Raw genomic sequence first — 13,514 nt, 5'->3', positions numbered from 1 at the left:
TTGGTTCAATGCACAAGGAATGAATTGCTAGTCAGATAGCCTTTTTCCCTTATTGGGCGTGAGGTGTGATGTGGCCACCAAGGCCAATGGAATTTCATGCAAGGGAAGTGCCCCTCTTCTAACTGGGTGTAGGTGATATTTGAGGATAACCTATAGATTATGAAATAACAATATGAGGCTGCCCTAAATCTCCCTTAGACAATTTGGGCCGTGGCCCTTAGGGAACTAGTACCTAATAGTGTTTCCCAAGCCATAGTATTACATTTATCTATTAGTTATGACTAAGATTTTCATAAAGAATTCTTAAAAATATTCCTATCTTACACATACTTAAACTTTTAATTCATGATAAAATTTAAATAACTTCTTAGAGATCACCTATCTTATGTAATCTAATATTAATTATCATTTCTAGTTCCCAAATGTTAGTGACTAAAGTTTCTACCTAATTTATAATTAAGCTTATTACTATTCCTTTTCAACCAAAGTTTTGAATCCTAAAATTACATAAATATTCACTTATAATTTGCCCTTAGAATAATCTTCTTAATTTAATTAGTTCCATCCTAACATAAATTTTATTCGATTTTCAATACACTACCCACTCCTAGTTACCATTTAGGCAGTTACCTAATTTTACGGGATGTTACAACTCAGGAATCTATGCATAGTAAAAGAGATCTTGAGATGATCTTCCTTTAGAGTCAGTAAATTGAATATTCCCTATTTCGAATAAAGCTTACCCTAAACTGCAAGGGTTGATACGCTTCCTTACCCTGGATTTTATGGGAAGGTAACCGAGATGAAAAGAAATACATACGGCAACCAAATATGTGTAATAGGATGATCAAGTCATTAATCTAACTAGCTCTAGGGCAACAAAGCATTGCTAGTGCTCTGTGTTGTCATTAAATGGGTTGTGGGCTTGTTGGGCTCGAGCCCATTTATGTAAGTGGCTATGTTGGACCTAATGGGTCACACACTAACACCTTAATGTAATGATGATATAGCATTAAAGGTATTGGGCCTAATAATGGTTGTTAGCCCAAGATGAAGTTTGGAAGCCCACCTAAGAGGGAGAGGGCGCATGGTATTGTTAATGGGCTTGGATGGTCCAAGACATTACTAATTAATTTAATTAGTTAAATTAATTATCAAATATTTAAATTTTGAATTTTGAATTTGAAATTTGAATTTTAAATTTTGAATTTTGAATTTTAATTTTGAAATTCGAATTTTGAATTTTGAATTTGAAATTTAAAATTTGAATTTTGAAATTTGAAATTTGAAATTTGAATTTTGAATTTTGAATTTTGAATTTTGAAATTTAAATTTTGAATTTTGAATTTTGAATTTGAATTTGAAATTTAAATGTTTGAACGTTTGAATTTAAATGTTTGAACGTTTGAATTTAAATGTTTGAATTCAAATTTGAATTGGCTATGAAAAGTTGTTTCATAACAAAAGGATAAGATGAGATCTTGTTGAAACAAATCCCTTGTATTAAGAGAAGATCTATAGAGATCTCCAAGGACTGATTTGGGGCGCCATCTTGGTGGGAGATGATTGTCATCTTGTCAAACCAACAAGCTCCAATCAGATTTGGTTGTTGAGAGAATCAGTGAGCTAGTTGGTTCAAACTTGAATGCAACAGCTCAAATGTATCTGGACCCTTTTTGGGCTGAATAGGGGCGCATGAATTGGTGGTCATATGATGACCATTGGTTCAGAATTTTGACTAGATAAAAACCTAGTCTTATGAGGATTCAAAGGGGAGGTTGTTGGGATTTTTGATTTGCAACAACTCCACCTTTATCTCACTCACTTGTGCGCCACTTTCATTATAAGTAAAGTAAAAATTCTAATTTGATACACTAATTCTCTCCCTCTCTTGTGCGCCTAGTTGGTGAGTTCCTCCTTAAGGGTTTTCAAAAGAACCTAGTCAATTCTTCTATATACCATTCCCACTCTTGTGAAGTTTTCATGCTGGAGACTTCACTCTTCTAAACACATATACCTAGCCTCTTTCTTCACCTATTGAGCGCATAGCAAGCCTCTCTTGAAAGTAGAATTGCCGTTGAAGGCCGAAACATGCGTGAGGAAAAAACAAAATTTTTCGCAAGCGGAACACACATGCATATCAAGATACATACTTTAAGACGTATGTCATACCTTGTTCGTGAAAACTCAAGATGATCAAGGTAGGTCTGAAGGGTTCAGACCCTCTAACGTTGATCCACACCACCCGCGTCTAGATACAGGAACTCCTTCCAGTAAGGCCGCCGATTGATCACCACAATAAGGCTTGTTATGCGCTCAGTGTGTGATGCAGGAGGTTAGGTAAAAGTGTTTAGAAGAGTGAAGTGTTCTAAGAGAAAACCTCACAAGGGGGCGCATAGATGAGTAGAGAAAGGCTTGGCTTTTCATAAAAACCTAAGGAGGAACTAACACCCCATTAAGCACACAAGAGGAGCCTTTTATATTTCAAAACAAATCAGATTTTTCTCCCAAAAATCTGATCAAAGTGGCGCCCTATGGGGAGAGAATAAGTGGAGTTGTTGAATTTCAAAAATTGCCAACAACATCACAGAATATTCTCATGAGACTAAGTTCAAAACCTAGTCAGAAATCTGATCATGAATCATCATATAATCAGCTATATGGTGCGCCCCATATAGCCTAAAAGATGACCAGATACATTTGAGTTAGTTGCATTTCAAACTTAAATCAACTCACTCAAATATTCTCCCAACAGACCGTATCTTCTGGAGATGATTTTGATGATCAAATCTAGCCAAAATCAGCGCCCCATTATCCTTGGATTATGTCCAAAAGATCTCCTCCAGATATGTTCCAACAAGATCTCATCTTATCCTTTTGTTATGAAACAACTTTTCATAGCCAATTCAAATTCGAATTTCAAACATTTGAAATCAAACTTTCAAACACTTAAATTTTAAATTCAAATTCAAATTCTAAATTCAAATTCAAATTTCAAATTTCAAAATTCAAAATTCAAATTTCAAATTCAAATTTCAAATTTCAAATTCAAAATTCAAAATTTAAACATTTGATAATTAATTTAACTAATTAAATTAATTAGTAATGTCTTGGACTATCCAAGCCCATTACTTTGATCCATGCGCCCTCCACCCTATATGTGGAGTTTCAAACTACTTCTTGGGCTAATAACAATTATTAGGCCCAATACCATTAATGCTAGAGCATCTAGACAATTAGGTGTTAGTGTGTGACCCATTAGGTCCAACATAGCCACTGACATAAATGGGCTTGGGCCCAATAAGCCCACAACCCATCTAATGACAACACAGAGCACTAGCAATGCTTTGTTGCCCCAGAACTAGTTAGATTAATGACTTGATCATCCTATTACACATATTTGGTTGCCGTATATATTTCCTTTCGTCTCGGTTACCTTCCCATAAAACCTAGGGTAAGGAAGCGTATCAACCCCTGCGGTTTAGGGTAAGCTTTATTCGAAATAGGGAATCTTCAATTTACAGACTCTAAAGGCAGATCATCTCATGATCTCTTTTACTATACATAGATTCCCGAGTCCCTGTAAATGTCATCCTGATTTCTCCGGTTTACAGATAACCTAATCTCTCACAGAGATTTGACGAATTCCTTCAGCTTATCGCCCTAGCCCTGTGTTCTTTCAGGACAAGCCCAACAGTATACCTATGAGTCTCCATGTTTCAGGCGGACGAGGTGCACAATCAAAGCATGCCTTCTAGAACACAGTCTAGGTAATAACTTCTGGTCTTAGGAAAGATATACCCAAATATAAAGAGACTACTCTAATGATACTCTCTGTGAGAGTTCCTCATAGAGTCTCTTTGTGGGTCTGTTCAGCGCGAGCTAGACCCTTATAGGTCCACCCACGACTTTAGCTAAGACATCTCCATATCTGTAGCTCATGAGATCTTTACCTTGCATCCAAATACAAGTAGATAATTCGTGCTAGTCTTACCCGAGATCACTGATCCCCATTCTCAGTGTCTCTAGACTAGGAACATAAAATTAGGAATAAACATGCAGTATCCTTGAATCCTCATGATCGTGATCTCATCACAGATACTCAAGAGATACCTATTTTATTCCAAGGGGTTTATCCAGTTACTCATATAAATATTAATAGTAATATTGAGACAAAATATGAAACAGGATAAATAGTTCTTTTATTTGCGACAATATAAAAGGTCTACATATGTCCTAATCTAATCAAAAGATTGTCTCTAGGACATCCATATACTAACATCTCTGTGGTGGTCAATTGGTTGCTTTCAAGAAAGCGTTCTTGCATCTTGACGTGGGTGGTGTGGATCAACGTTAGAGGGTTTGAACCCTTCAAACCTAACACTGATCGTCTTGGATTTTTGAACTCATAAACAAAGGTAACATCACATCCCATAAAGCATGATTCTTGATTGCATGTGTAATTCCGCATATGAAAAAATTTGTTTTTCCCTCTCACATGCTACGGCCTTCAAGGCCATTTTACTTTCACAGACATTATTTCAGGTACCCAGAGTAGTAGTGATGTGTCTAGGGGCAAGGCCCCCGCATTGGAGTCGTTGATGATGGAGCTGATATTTTATATTATGTTTAGACTTATGACGACATGTAGATTTGTTTAACATGCTTAATTATTTTATTGAGATTATGTATGGACTTATTTAGGCTCATGATTGTATCCTTAGAGCCATGGATGATTTACTGATGTTATGTTTTAGGATTAATATAGACTTGATGTATGCATTCAATTAATTTGGGCTTGGAGCCTTCTTGTTTGTATTGACCCATTGAGGAGTTGCAAGCTATCTGTTTAAATTATTGTATCAATCAGGTTAACTGTATGTGTGGGACCATGTTCCCAATTATCCAAAATACAGTCGTTATGCTGTCCGTGAGACTCCGTCAGGAATGACACTTGATGTCGTATCTTGATGGTCAACGGCCACTAATACTTAGTAGATGTATATTTTAGATTTACGCTTTCGCAGTATCTCACGTGAACGTTTTTAGAAATGTTTTCATAAAATATTTTGGAAAAAGTTTACTCATATTTCTATAAGACGCTTTACTTCTTTTTCAAATAAAGTCTTCCGCTGTGTATGCTAAATATCATGTATGTTAACAACCGGAGTACTACGAGATGTTACATTGGTGAAGGAAGGAAGTGAGTAGGTGAGAGAAATCAAATCACTTAAATGTGTTTTCTGAATCCCGCTCCGCTCGCACCTGCTCGCCCAAGCAAGCGACCATTGTACGCGCTTGCTGGGCAGCTCGCCCTAGCGAGCCTTCCAGCGAGCGGCAGCAGACAAGGTCTTTCAATACAAAGGCCCACTTCCTCAAACAAGGCCCACTCACACTCACTTAAGCCCACTTGTGTCTTTCATACTTAACTACACCACATTGATTGAACTAAGTCGTCCCACTTGTTTTATCTACAATATGATTAATCAATTAATATTTAATCCAATTCTTTGTATTAAACCTCTCACTTAATTAATCTGAATTATATAAGATTAAATAGTTAATATTATAACATTAGACGTATTACAAATCAGGGTTATTATAATTGTTATCATCAAAACTTTAATATAATAGTCTTCTTGACCTATGGTTCAACAATTATCCCCGGTAATTCCATAGGTTCTCTATGGACTAATCCGGAATTCAGGGTGGGTCAAGGATTAAGGCTTTAAACTCTTCCAAATATAATATTAGAGAAGATCGAACACATATTCTCACCCTATCTGCTCAGCTCCCGCACGCCAATTGAACTACCATCGTTTGGTAAACTGCCAACAATCTAATTCTGAAACTTTAACGGCGAAAGATCTTAAATTTGGCGTCTACACCATGACTCAAGTGATGGAATACACCTCAAATAGATATCATCCCTCAAAAGTCTTACATTTATTAAACGCAATCAACTGAGTGAAAGAATTTTTTATTTTTATTTTTATTTTTTGAAGCGAACAATATTGAAGAATCTCACACGATTAATCGGAAGACATCATTGACAAATCGATAACACCCACTTAGAATGTAAAAGACAGCAAAGTCAAAGATTCATTGGTCAAAAATACACGCAACCATATACAACCCAAATTAGGAATGAATGGCTAAGCTTTTTTCACGGGGTAGAAATTCATGCTAGAACATAGCAACAGGTTATTGTGATCAGTTTCATGCCCTCGTCTTCATATCCTTAATGTAATTTATAATCCCATTTTCCCTTACCCACCGCAATCCACCCTTCTGAGGGAAGTGCTGGATTGGGTTTCTTGGGACTGACGTAAACACCATCATGAGTCTAAATTGCCTAACCTGTGGCCAAATCCTTCAAAGGGAAAACTCTGGAAGGGAATATCTCCCAGAAATTAAGGTTTCTAGTAGGAAAGTGACTTTGCAAGTTGATAGAAGCTGGTCAGGGAACATATCCCCACCCGAATGTGCACATGGTGCTGTGGCAAAGATTAAGACCGAACATCGACGCACGAACAGTGATGGAAATGTTGGACCAAGATTGGTAAGGAGCAGTGGAATGAGAAGAGATTGGAGTTTTGAGGATTTGAAAGGAGAGCAAGACAAAGAAGTTAGATGCTACTGAGATCATTATATATACCAATGCATGTTATTGTCATGTCTTAAAAATTTTGTGTTGGCCTTTTTCTGCATTGCGTATACTTCATGTGTTGAAATCTTTTGGAGGCATGCAGATTGGAGGAGTGGGAGACGTAAAGAGGGGGGAAGGGAAAGTGGGAAGTCCAATATTGTAGCATGGTGTTTCAAGCGCCAGCCAAATTTTGAGAGCGCTTTTTTTTTCACCATAGTAAATTAAACCCCTTTTTGTCTTGTTTGTTAATTTATTTATTTTTTTATGATCCTTTCAAATTTGTTGCCATTCTTGTTCAATCTATGACTTTCATGTCATTTAATCATTAAGCTTTTGATCTGCGGGGTACACAAGATTAATAGATGTGGGAAGCTTGTTTAAGGATTGGAATTAACATGTTTTAACTAAAGGAGGAAGTTTTGTATTAAATAAATAATGACAGAAGTGAACATTGATTAACAAGTTTGTACGTGGGGTACGGTTTTGCATAATTTGTATAAGGTTATAAATTCAAATCTTAGTGCTATTATTATATAAAAAAGTATTTATTAACAAGTTTTTTAGTTTCATTTTTTACTTTCACTTCTATGCAACAATGAGGTTAATGAAGCTCAAATGCACTAAACAAATAATCCGTTGTCATCAAAATTATCCAATAAACCCAATAATCTGGTGACATTCCCTGACCTTGGAAACGGGAAAACCCTCCCCTAAACGTTTTAGAATAAATAAAATAAAATTCAAGTGGATTAGGAAAACAAGCAAAATGATACATGGACTTAACGGTTTGTTTACCTATTTGTTTCACGTTGAAGTTCCGTATAGAAGCGTAGAATAACCATGACATAGTGGCGGACTCAGAAAATTTTCTTTATGTCTGCACATTTGGGGCGGGGGTTTGGGAGCGTTGCCCCTGATTTTTTTTTTAAAGATCATGATCATGATTCAATTTTTGCTTCCACTTCAAAAGTAAAGCTTTGGTGAATCAACCAAAGTTTTAAGGAAATAATCGATAATGATAATTAAAAAAAATAAACACCACCAAAAGACATTTGTAAAATATAGTATAATTATAGGGGTTAATAGATCAAAACTCACCTTTGTTGATGTTTATTTGATCCAAAGTTGGCCACTTTTGGTTCACAAAAAAGGTGAAAAATCCCGTACGATTCTCATCATCTTGATAAAGATTGAATTTCAGGAATCATTGATGTCTATTAAGATTTGGAGCTAATAAAATTTATGTAAAAAAAAAAAAAAGGAGAGAGACAAAGCAACGGGGTAAGATTTAAGCTTTAAGCTTTTAATTGTAGGGTTTGGTTGGGTTGGACATATATTTACCATTTTTCTTTCAATCTTTCTATTTCTTTTTTTTCATTTTTTTTTTTACTTAACTTGAATCACACATCCCATGTAAAAAAAAAATTCCACCCAACTTTGTGTCTGCAAGTGCAGACATCCGCAACCATTTGGGTCCGCCATTGTGTGGAGCACAAAGTCTTTTATTGGCTTTTGGACCCATGTAATGTGAAATCAAAGCCATTTGACTATTTTAATTCTTTTGGGAAACTATTTACTAATCTATTGCGAGTGAAACAGGCATTGGGAGTGTGTACATTTAAATTGCGCATCACCACATGCGTGACTGGTGCAACATGTTTGTCACTTGTCACTCTCTGCAAGATACAAATAGAGGGTATGTGCAACTTGAGCGAACAATGATGGATTCGTGACTTGAACATGCACTGTCAGAATACGCGTCTTACAACTTTTACACAAATCGCATATGGAGATGATGTGCAACTTAAATGCGCATATTTTCCATATGTGTTTCACTCGCATTAAATTAGTAAATAGTTTGTCAAAAAAATTAATCTGATTAAATATCTCTGAATTCACATTACATCGCTCAAAATACCATATTTTATTTGTTTTCCAGATCTATAGGGTAAGACTATAGCCAGTTATCCACTTTTAACATACATTTTTAAGCACCTGTGGTCTAAAGTTTTATTTTATTGTATTTTATTTTTGAAATATTCTAGCTTTAGTTGTCATAAAACGTCTATGCAATACTTTTCTATTTATGTACGCCTTTCAAACACGCAGTTTAATGAATCTAACAGTATGACTTTACTATAAACTGAAGTTATACATTGCGTAAATCTTTGATCAAACAAGGAAAATATACGGGGGACTAATATGTATATGTGTTTTGGAACGGATTTTAGATGAGATTTGGATTCGTAAGCATTAAAGATCCAGACCAACCATAGTGGGGGGATCTTATCTTTAATTGAGCCGTAGAGAGAACAATTGATATACCCAAGAAAATATTTGAGCCTAGTGTTTGACCCTTTCACATACAAGAGATGTCTCATTCTTAACTTTCTCAAGTGATAGCTTGTAACATTCCCGGAAAACCAGAAATCCTAAAATAAAATTTTGACAAATTTTTCTAATTAAACTAAGTTTCCTATTTATTAATTTGATTAGAGAATAGGAAGAATATTCAAAATAATCTCAATCCTCATTGAAATACAATAGTTTCACTTTCAGAATGCTTAGAATGTGAAAATTGACCTACATTAAAGAAACGGGATTTTTCGGAGTAAATTTGGTTTGTCAATTAAGTCCCCACATAACTAATTAAACTGCCAACTTTATCAATTACACTAAAGTAGAAATTGAGAGGTAACGTTGACTTTTAAATGACGGCAACAGATTTTCCTATACTTCTAAAAATGTTTAGAGCACGTTTAGGAGTGTATTATTAATTTACTTGACAAAATAGAAGTTAAATTATACGTAAGACATTTCTCCAAAGATAGCCTTAGCATAAAGTCGGCTATCTCAAAAATAAAGAAAAGCAAAGAGATAATAGATAAAGAGTAAAATAGAGGAGAGAAGAACCAGAACGATACATCGATTTATATGATGATTTATGTATAGAATGAATCCGATTTAGTTTTAGCCTCAACAAAGGATTTCATGAATTCAAGAATAAGCACACGATTCATTCGAGTGAAGAGAGATGGTTATCTATTTTAGACATTGCTCCCAACTGTGAATGAGCCTTAGCGTAACTGGATCTAAACTTTTTGTTTTAAGTATATGAGTTTCCAAATATTGTTTTAGAAAGAAGAAAATTTTGGTCCCAATTTTATTTTTTTAAGGATTTCTTCTTAGTTTTTTTTTAAAAAAAAAATTGGTTGTTATATTTAAATAGAGTATCATAAGTTTCATACATTGTAGGTAAATTGTTATATGTGTATATGAATAATTGCTTTGATCTATTTCTTATGAACATATTGTGGTTTCAAGTATACATATTTTGTTAGTGCTTTATACTTATTGCATGGCTTCTCATTTATGAAGAAACTGAAATATCTTCTTTTAATCGGCCTATTTTAGGTAAATGTGTTGACTCATATAGTTGAAGCGAAATTGGATTATGGGCAACTTACTACCAATGAGAATTTGAAGCAAAAGCCTTGAGCAAGACAAAACAGAGCTACTTGGAGACAAAAGTGTTGGGATTCTCCCTAATATCCCACGGTGAAAACCATCACGGCAAATTGTTGGATAAATCATATTGGTTTCTTGATGCCTTTGAATTTTGAGATTGATGGTCATCCTCAGTCAAATCATCATAGTGCAAATTCTTATATGGAACATAAGAAACATAATCAAATAGACTTAGCCAAAATGAAACATGAACAAATATGACATTATATCTATCCCTAGTGCAATATACAATGTTCATGCTCTAAGTCTAGCCTATGCCAAATGTGGCCTCAAAAAGCAAAAAGGCTCTCCAACTTCATAGCTCAACCAATGGGCCTCTTGCCCGTAGCTCCGATCCCGCTACAACTACCTGAAATAATGCCCCAAACGCGGGGTGAGATATACGAATATATCTCAGTAGCCCAGACGTTCTGAAGATCACTCCGCCCAATGTCTCACTCAGATGTAAATGTACAATAATAAATCATAACAACCAAAAAGGGATATAGCAAGGGATTTAGAGAAGAAGGGGTGCATAAGAAGAAAACATACGATGAAGCTGGAACGGTCATAGGCAAAACCACACAACAACTGGCCTATGGGCCTCGGCATATAGCCTATGGGCTCTCATCCAAGAATGTGTTCCGAGAACATCATCCAAGGCACCCTCCATCTGATATACCCGAGACATTCATAGAGTGCTCCTCAACGGATAACAACTTTATGGCCCCATGTCAACTGAAACTCCCTCACGGAGACCTATCTGGTGGATGTAACACCTCGTGTATACTCGGTTTGTTAACATGTCATCGTATTAAGCTACGCTTAATTAAAATGCGGAATATTCTTTTTCTTTTCAATTATGACGTCATTAAACTTAGCCAAGTTGATTACTTAATCAATTTCATAAAAACATCGCCTGTATATAAATTGCAAAAGACAGCTAACTGAAATACCTCATAGATAAATAAGTGAGTATCTAAGTCACGGATCTACAACACGTAGTCTGGACAATATCCTGATACATTATTACAACTCGATTGAAAACATAAAGTCAAGACAATGTGGCATAGACAAACCCCATGCTCACCAAATAAACAGCATAGCCAACAGCGTCTCAACAATAATATCATAATCATAACATGCTAATAACATAAAGCAACAAGCATAATCCAACATCCAGACATATCATCATATAAACAGCAATATCAGCTAAGCTACGGCCTCCTGCCGCTAGAGGTCTCAACCACTGGGTTACCTGAACCGGAAATAAGCGCCCCAAACGTGGGGTGAGATCTCTGAACAGAAATCTCACTAAGACAAGGGGTCCTCAAGAATCTTCCACCCCAAGCTCACTTACATGTGCAATATAAGTTCCAAAAACAGTTTAACAATATAAGTTCCAAAATAGTGCAATGCAGCAGATAATCATGTCATGTGTGTTATAACTAATCTACTGGCCAGAGAATGCAGGAATACGTCTATTACCCACACTAGTGCAAGACGCCACTTGCACCCACCCACAGTGTCACCGTCTTGTATGACGCCACATACTCAGGCTAACTGTCTAAGTGGAAACAACACATACATATTAAAACCCATTGCACATAAAGCTCAACAGCATTTTCCATTATCAAAGCATGTAAGCACAGCAGGCATATAAACCATTTCCCCATGGAAAAGTATGGTGGAACCACACAATGGCTAAACTGAGGACACGAAAGCATACGTTGCAAGCTAACAATCCAAGCCAAGAGTCCAACCAATCTCAAAGCCCAAACACAGCAGAATCACAATCTGCTTTGGACCAATAATCTTATCAATAATCATACTCAACAAGTATAAGACACTAGGACAACGTCTTTCCTTTACATTTCATATCTTAAGGCTTCTCACAAAGCCATAAGCCCTTAATCACTTGATTCTGACTTAGTTTAATTATTACAGAAGTCTCACTTCACCAATCTAGGGTCCACAACCCCCAAATACAGTTATGTATGAACAGTGCAGCTACTGTTCTTTGAAAACCCAGAATATCTGAATATTTGTCGAGGACATATCCAGATATCAATATCCGGATATCCATATTCGGATATCTCAAAGACCATATCCGGATTTCAATATCCAGATATCATATCTGGATATCAATATCCGGATATCATATCTGGATATTTCGTGACAGAATGTAGTTTTTGCATTTTGTGAGATATCACTCCAAAGGTTGGGTTTTTAACCAATTCCAACATTAAAGCATGCATTTTTATCCTCTTTTAAGTTCATATACAGATTACATACTTAAACAACTCATTAAACATGTCAAGACTCAAGCTTTAACCCCAAAACTCATGATCAAAGGTTCAAAAACATACCCAATGCTTCAAAATAGAAAATGATGATGCTCTTGGAGCTCACTTGAAGCTCCCAAAGTTCTGACTTCTAAAGAAACGAAAATGACCACAAAGCAAGGTCATTTCTCTTCAAAGGTCACTCCTTGGAGCTCCCACAACCAAGGAAATGGAAGTCACAACACTCAACCAACAATTCAGCCCTTTACCTTCCCAAAACAAAGACACAAACTCAGCATAAGGTTGAGTCAACCCTCCCAAACCACTCTACCAAGTGTTTACAATGTAGAAGGAAGAAGAATCAATGGAAAAATAGGTAACTTGAGAGGTTTTTCATGCAAGAAGGCTAAGGAAGAAGATGACCAGCATGGAGACACACCCAGCAACCAAACTCACGCATAAAGGCTGGAGAGTCAGCCTAGGGTTGTGTGAAAGGGTCTATTTATAGGACAATTAAAATTAATCACACATTATAAGCACTAATAGCTACGCTTAGCCATTTAATCCCAAACTTAGGATTCTGATTCTACTCATTTTTCTAAGATTTATCATATTTTTATTTTATTTTTCGCAACACCTTTCCGGTAAGCGCTTTTCCAAAGCCAGTATCAGTTCTGGCACCAGTTCTCATTATTTTAACTTGAAACTTGTTTTACAAGTCCTATATATTATTCTAGTGACCTATACACACTTTTCATAATTTTTCAGGATACTTCATCGGTACTCATTTATACCGAGTAGCAGAACCGGTATCTGCACTTTTCGTCAGAAAAACGGCTTTCAACATTATTAATTACTTACTATAATTATATAAGCCTTATAATAATTTTTAGGGTCCATTATGGAATTATTTCTTAATTTCTTATAGTTAATTAATTAACTTCCTTAATTAACGGTGAGGGTTCTTAAATTCACCTTACCTTTTTAGGATTTTGTCCTCAAAATAAGAATATACCTGCCTCGGAAGTTGGGATACTGCCGGAGAAGCTCGTCCTCTCGTTCCCAAGTACACT

The 13,514-nt window shown here is 35.8% G+C and overlaps 1 protein-coding gene across 1 annotated transcript; it reads left to right on the top strand.

The window, feature by feature from the left end:
- The first annotated feature begins 6,340 nt into the window (after positions 1-6,340).
- On the top strand, positions 6,341-6,643 carry LOC133285705 (uncharacterized). The gene has a single exon (XM_061482977.1). It carries the CDS (start codon positions 6,341-6,343, stop codon positions 6,641-6,643), a length of 303 nt encoding a protein of 100 aa, XP_061338961.1.
- The last annotated feature ends 6,871 nt before the right edge of the window (positions 6,644-13,514 follow it).

Source organism: Gastrolobium bilobum, unplaced genomic scaffold, assembly GCF_033153095.1.
Source record: "Gastrolobium bilobum isolate Gb01-03AN ecotype WA unplaced genomic scaffold, APGP_CSIRO_Gbil_v1 utg37511, whole genome shotgun sequence".
In the NCBI taxonomy this organism is placed as follows: domain Eukaryota; kingdom Viridiplantae; phylum Streptophyta; class Magnoliopsida; order Fabales; family Fabaceae; genus Gastrolobium; species Gastrolobium bilobum.
The sequence above is the reverse complement of the archived record's forward strand: the minus strand, read 5'-3'. Positions and strand labels throughout refer to the sequence as shown.